At 37.6% G+C, this 5,468-nt stretch overlaps 1 protein-coding gene across 2 annotated transcripts in view; it reads left to right on the plus strand.

Annotated features, from left to right (window-relative positions):
* The window catches only part of AMPH (amphiphysin), a 340,422-nt gene that overhangs the window by 280,579 nt on the left and 54,375 nt on the right, over positions 1 to 5,468 (plus strand). For both annotated transcript variants that reach the window (XM_006887583.1, XM_006887584.1), the window contains exon 12: positions 3,432 to 3,548. In XM_006887583.1, the coding sequence (XP_006887645.1) occupies positions 3,432 to 3,548 (117 nt within the window). The remainder of the gene's footprint in view (positions 1 to 3,431; positions 3,549 to 5,468) is intronic.

The following is a 5,468-nucleotide window of genomic DNA, read 5'->3' on the forward strand; positions in this document are numbered from 1 at the left end:
TTCAGGAATAGCTTCCCCACTCTTTGGAGATGCTCAGGATCTCCCTGTTGTTTGAGTTAGTGGGCCCTATGTACTCAGGCCAGAAACCAGTTTGATTCCCCACGTAACTTAATCCTCAATGGTACATGGGTATATTAGGGGAGGTTGATAAATCTTATAGATGCAGGCCTCGGGCCTAAATGGGTGTGGGTTTGTCTGAGTCGCAAGCCCCGGCCTGGAACTGCCTCTGCTGTCCTTGCAGGTCTCCCAGCAAAGTCCAAGTTTACAATGCATCTTAAATTTTAAGATCATGAAATCATCTTGTTTTCCACAGCGAAACAAAGCTGAAGTAGATTTTCACTTTACAAAATATGTTCATGAAGTGGCTCTCTTTCTGTCTGGTGTCCTGACAAGACCAGCCTGAAAAAAATGCACCTAAATATTACCATTTACTGGAAAATGAATTTCTTTTCAGTAGAACACATTTCTGGGCTAACGTATTTCTGACCTCTTCTTTCATTTTATCTTTTTAAGCAAACATGTTAACATTATCCTAAAGCAGATGAAAATCTGTAAGGGCAAAAAATAAACCTATTCCTCATTGACGAACTGTCTCATCCGACTTTTCACATATACAACAGTAGTGAAACTATTTTCACAGTAACCTGGGTTTCTCCCAACTTCTAGCTCTTGGCCATGGAGCCATGAGACCTTTCAGTCTCACAGGTGAACAACCAACTCTCTAGTCCCAGCCCCACTGTAAGAACCACAGTTGTAGCCCTTCCTATAAAAATGGCAGCTGAGAGGACTTTTGAAGGATCCCATCAGAAAACGCAGATGGGCTATATTTAAAATCCTATATCAGTGCTTGTTAATGTGCTTTAATTTTCTTTTCCTCTTCAACTTGAGCTTGCATATGAGCTCTATTCCACTGTTAGCCCTGGTCTAAGTATGTGTTGTTAAGTACTGTCGAGTCAGAACTGACCTAATAGCTGAGCCTCTGGGAATTTTCAGATACAGTAAATCACGTGGTAAGAGATTACTTATCTTTCTCTTTCAGACCAGTTGGTGAATTCGAACCTTTGGGTTGATAGCATAACTTTTTAACCACTAAGTAGCTGGAGTTCTCTGTCCACACGTATATAGTTGCCTCACTTATGTTGTTGAAGAAAGCAGTTTCCAGTGAATAAATAAGCTATTGGTTTTGTAAAATTCTATTGGGTGATTGATCTACAGCAGTCATCAAACACTATCTCCGTGTTTTCTTTTCCCACTACCAGTTCTTTGTTTCAAACTTTAGTGTTTAAATCACTAGTAATTATCAGTGTTTCTTGATATTAGTACTCTCAATTTATGCACCGATAAACTGGGGCACAAAGAAGCTGAATGAGCTGGCCAAGGCTATCTAGCTAGCAGGTAGACTTTTTTTTTTTGCTATTTTGCCAGCCCATGGGGTCTCCAGTACTCTTCTCCAATACCACAATTCAAAGGCATCAGTTTTTCTTCGTCATCTATTCATTGTCCAACTTTCAGATGCATAGGAAACAACTGAAAATACTATGGTTTAGATTAAGACACTTCAGTCTTAAAATGGACCTCATTGCTCTTCAGTACTTTGAAGAGATCCTTCTTAGCAATTTTCCCAAGCAACACCTCTTTTGATTTTTTTTTTTTACTGCTGTTAGCATGGATGTTGATTGTGCATCCAAGTGACAGGAAATCATTGCAAATACCTTTTTATTATAGTGATTTTAATGAAAGTTTACAAAATGTTGGACTTTCATTCATTCATTGTTGCACATTTCCCTCCCTACCCCCCAAGTTCACTTTTTTAAAGAAAACATTCATTCAATGTTGCAAAATTTCTTCCTTCTTCCCACTCTTTCCCCAGTACACTTTGCTATGTACCTCGTACTCTGAATTGTTGTCACACAAATAAATGCTGATCATATATCCCTTTTAACTAGTTCTTTCCTTTATCTGTTTTAATGCAGTATTCATCATTTATTCCCTCTTTTCTTAGTTTCCCCCAAACTGCCAGGCCAGTCCTGTTCTATAACAGTGGTATTATGCAGTATTCATCCTTTTGTGGCTGAGATATTTCACTCAGCATAATGTCTTCCAGGATCAGCCATGCTGTGTAATATTTTATGAGTTTTTTGTTTTTAAGTGCTGTATAGTAGTTTGGTGTGTGTCTATATCACAGTTTTTCTATCCATTCATTTGTTGATGGGCATTTGGGTTGTTTCCAGTGTCTTTTTAGAAAACATCAGCAATGGCTACACACATAGACTTCATCTGCTGCACTGCGTAGAAAAGAGATGGAAAACATCTAGGGAAAGACTTAATGGAGATGTTCAATATCAGCAGTCAAAACCACGGTGGGGCTGACTGGAACAGATCATCAATTACATGTGTGCAAGTTCAAATTGAAATTGAAGAAGTAAAAAACCGTTACATTAATAAGATTTTTATAAAATTTCTAAAATTAAAATAATAAAAATGAACTTATTTAGATATCAAACACATACAACCCTAAATTAAAGCTTTTGTAATGTATCCTAGACATTTAGCTCAAACTTCATGAAAACTGACTGAAGTGCTTTTCATGATGGTATCCTCTGTGGACATTCTCTCTCAGTTCTGTCTGAGCCTAGCTTAGGCCAGCTTCAAGCCTGTGTTATCTTCTTATATCATAATACCAGAAATAACATGAATCAGTTGTAATGGTCAATGTTTTGGTTTGTCGTGATGCATTTGTTTTTTGTTTTTATTTCTGAGGCAGTGTTTTTCCTCTGTGTTTTACTGGAATGATCTCTCTAACCTAAACATGAACTTACTTCTTGTGGGGCTCTTTTCAGTGCATGTTAGAGGCTTTGTCTCCCTCTTATGCCCCCCCCCTTCCCTTCTTTTCTTCTGCCATCACATGTACATACATGCAGTCAAGGCAAGCATTGTTGGTAAAGAGTCAGTCATGTGGTAACAAAATCAAGAGTAAAAGTTACAGATGGAGTAGGGTCAGCTATCCATTATGGTTGCTTCCCTGGATTATTGTATTGGGTCTAAATCTTGATCAACTTTATCGAGACACCTGAACTACCCCTATGAACAGAAGATTTCTTGGATCTTGATGGAATTATGAAACATCTTTCAGACATTTTCTTTGTAGCTAGACTTAATACAGGACACAAGACAGGAATTGGAATCAGGGACATATCCCAGAATGATTTCGGTGTGTTGATGAAAGCTGGTTATTTCTTCTCACACCACATTTAGCTGATCAACTTTGTGGGAACTTGGATATGCAACCTAAATGGTAATTAACAAGATATGCTTTGATGATGCTGAATGACAATGTTAGAGAGATGGTACATGACCTCTTGTCCATGAGCTTTGATAAAACTCAAGCTAATGCACATTTTGTTCCATTTTGCTCTGTTTTACCTTATCAGAATGAAGTCCCTGAAGCGAAGAAGGAGGAGACCTTGTTGGATCTAGACTTTGACCCTTTCAAACCTGAAGTAACCCCTGTGGGCTCTGCTGGTGTGACTCATTCACCCATGTCTCAGGTATCTGATGGGTTGGTTGTTTTGGGCTTGGTTTTTTTTATGCACTAGAACAATATTTCACAAACTTTAATAAGCTCAGTTAAGAAATTGGATTGATTTTTAAGTGATCACTCTCCCTTTCAAATTACATTTATCTCATCTTGATTAACGCTTAATTTCAAATTCTAAATTAGAGTCGTTGTTGTATGAGTGTGATTCATACTAACCCTATGAACAAGAGATCTAAACTCTCTCCTATCTTGTGTCATCTTCACAATCTCTGACACACTTGAGCCCATTGCTGCAGTCACTGTTTTAATGCACCTCGTTAAGGGTCTTCTCCTTCACTGTCCCTCCACCTTCCCAAGCATATCACTCTCTAAGGAATAGCTTCTCCTAGCAGCAGGCCTAAAATATGTGAGATGAAGTTACATCATCTTTGCCTCCAAAGAACACTCATGCTGCACTTTTTTATTTGTTCTTTTGGAAGTCCGTGTGATATTCACTATTCTCCTCCAGCACCACAATTCAAAGGAATCAATTCTTCTTTTGTCATCCTTATTCATTATCTAACTATTATATGCATAACAAATGATTGAAAAGATCATGACCTTAATCAGGCATACCTTAGTCTTTAAAATTATATCGTGACTCCTCAATAATTTGGCCAAATCATTAACTACAGATTTTCCCAATGCAATACATCACTTGATCTCCTAAGTGCTGATACCAAGTATATTGATTGTGGATCCAAGTAGATGGAGTTATTGACAGTTTCAATCTTTTCTCCATTTGTCATGATGTTGTCTTTAAGCCAACATCAAGTGATAAGTGGTGAGAATATTTTGTTTTCTTGATGCTAAGATGTAGTCCATATTGAAGACTGTAATCTTTGATCTTCTACAGCAAGTATTTCAAGTCCTCCTCACTTTAAGCAAGCAAGGTGTGTCATCAGCATAACAAAGCTTATTGATGAGGTTTTCTCCAATCCTGATGGCACATTCTTCTTCATTGAAATGAACTTCTTGAATAATTTGCACAGCATACAGATTGACTAGATGTGGAGAAAGGATACAACCCTGATGCACACCTGTCTTAATTTTAAATGATGTAGTGTTCTCTGTCTCTATTCACACAATAGCCTCTTGGTCTAAGTATAGGTTTTACAAAAGCAAAATTAAGTGTTTTGGGACTCTCATTGTTCTTATTTCCCATTTCTGTTAACATTTTTCTTAATGTTATTCGCTATTTGTGTATGATCTACACAAATTCATTTATATAGTCAATAATGGACAAATAGACATTCTTCTGGTATTCTTTGCTTTTAGCTAGGATCCATCTGACATCAGCAATGATAGAACCCTTGTGCCATGGTCTCTTCTAAATCCAACGTGAACTTCTGATAGTTCTCTATGTACAATTCTAGCTGTGTTTTAATGAACTTTAGAAGTATTTTGCTTATATGTGATAGTAATGATATTGTTGAGTAATTTTCACATTGTGTTGGATCATCTTTCTTGGGAACAGATATGGGTATTTTCCAGTCAGTTGGCCAGACAGCTGTACTCTAAATTTCCTCCCATAGACTGATAAGCACTTTCAGGGCTGCATCTGCTATTTGAAAACCCATTGACTTCAGGGGCCTTAATTTTTACCTTAATTTTTAGTGCTTTTGGTGCAACTTCATCTTCTTCCTTCATTATCTTCCTTTCTTCATTGGCTATTGATCTTTTGGTACTTTCTGAAATAGTTCATTATTGGCCAATTCTTGTTGGTACCATGATCCTGTGTATTCCTTCATCTACTTTTGATGCTTCCTGGATTATTCCAAGCTTTTGCCCTTGTTGTTGTTGTTGTTATGTGCCGTCAAGTCGTTTGCGACTCATAGCGACCCTATGTACAACAGCCCTAAACCCTGCTCTATCCTGTGCCAATCTCATT

Source organism: Elephantulus edwardii, unplaced genomic scaffold, assembly GCF_000299155.1.
Source record: "Elephantulus edwardii isolate Elephantulus edwardi_28Jun2011 unplaced genomic scaffold, EleEdw1.0 scaffold00059, whole genome shotgun sequence".
Taxonomy (NCBI): domain Eukaryota; kingdom Metazoa; phylum Chordata; class Mammalia; order Macroscelidea; family Macroscelididae; genus Elephantulus; species Elephantulus edwardii.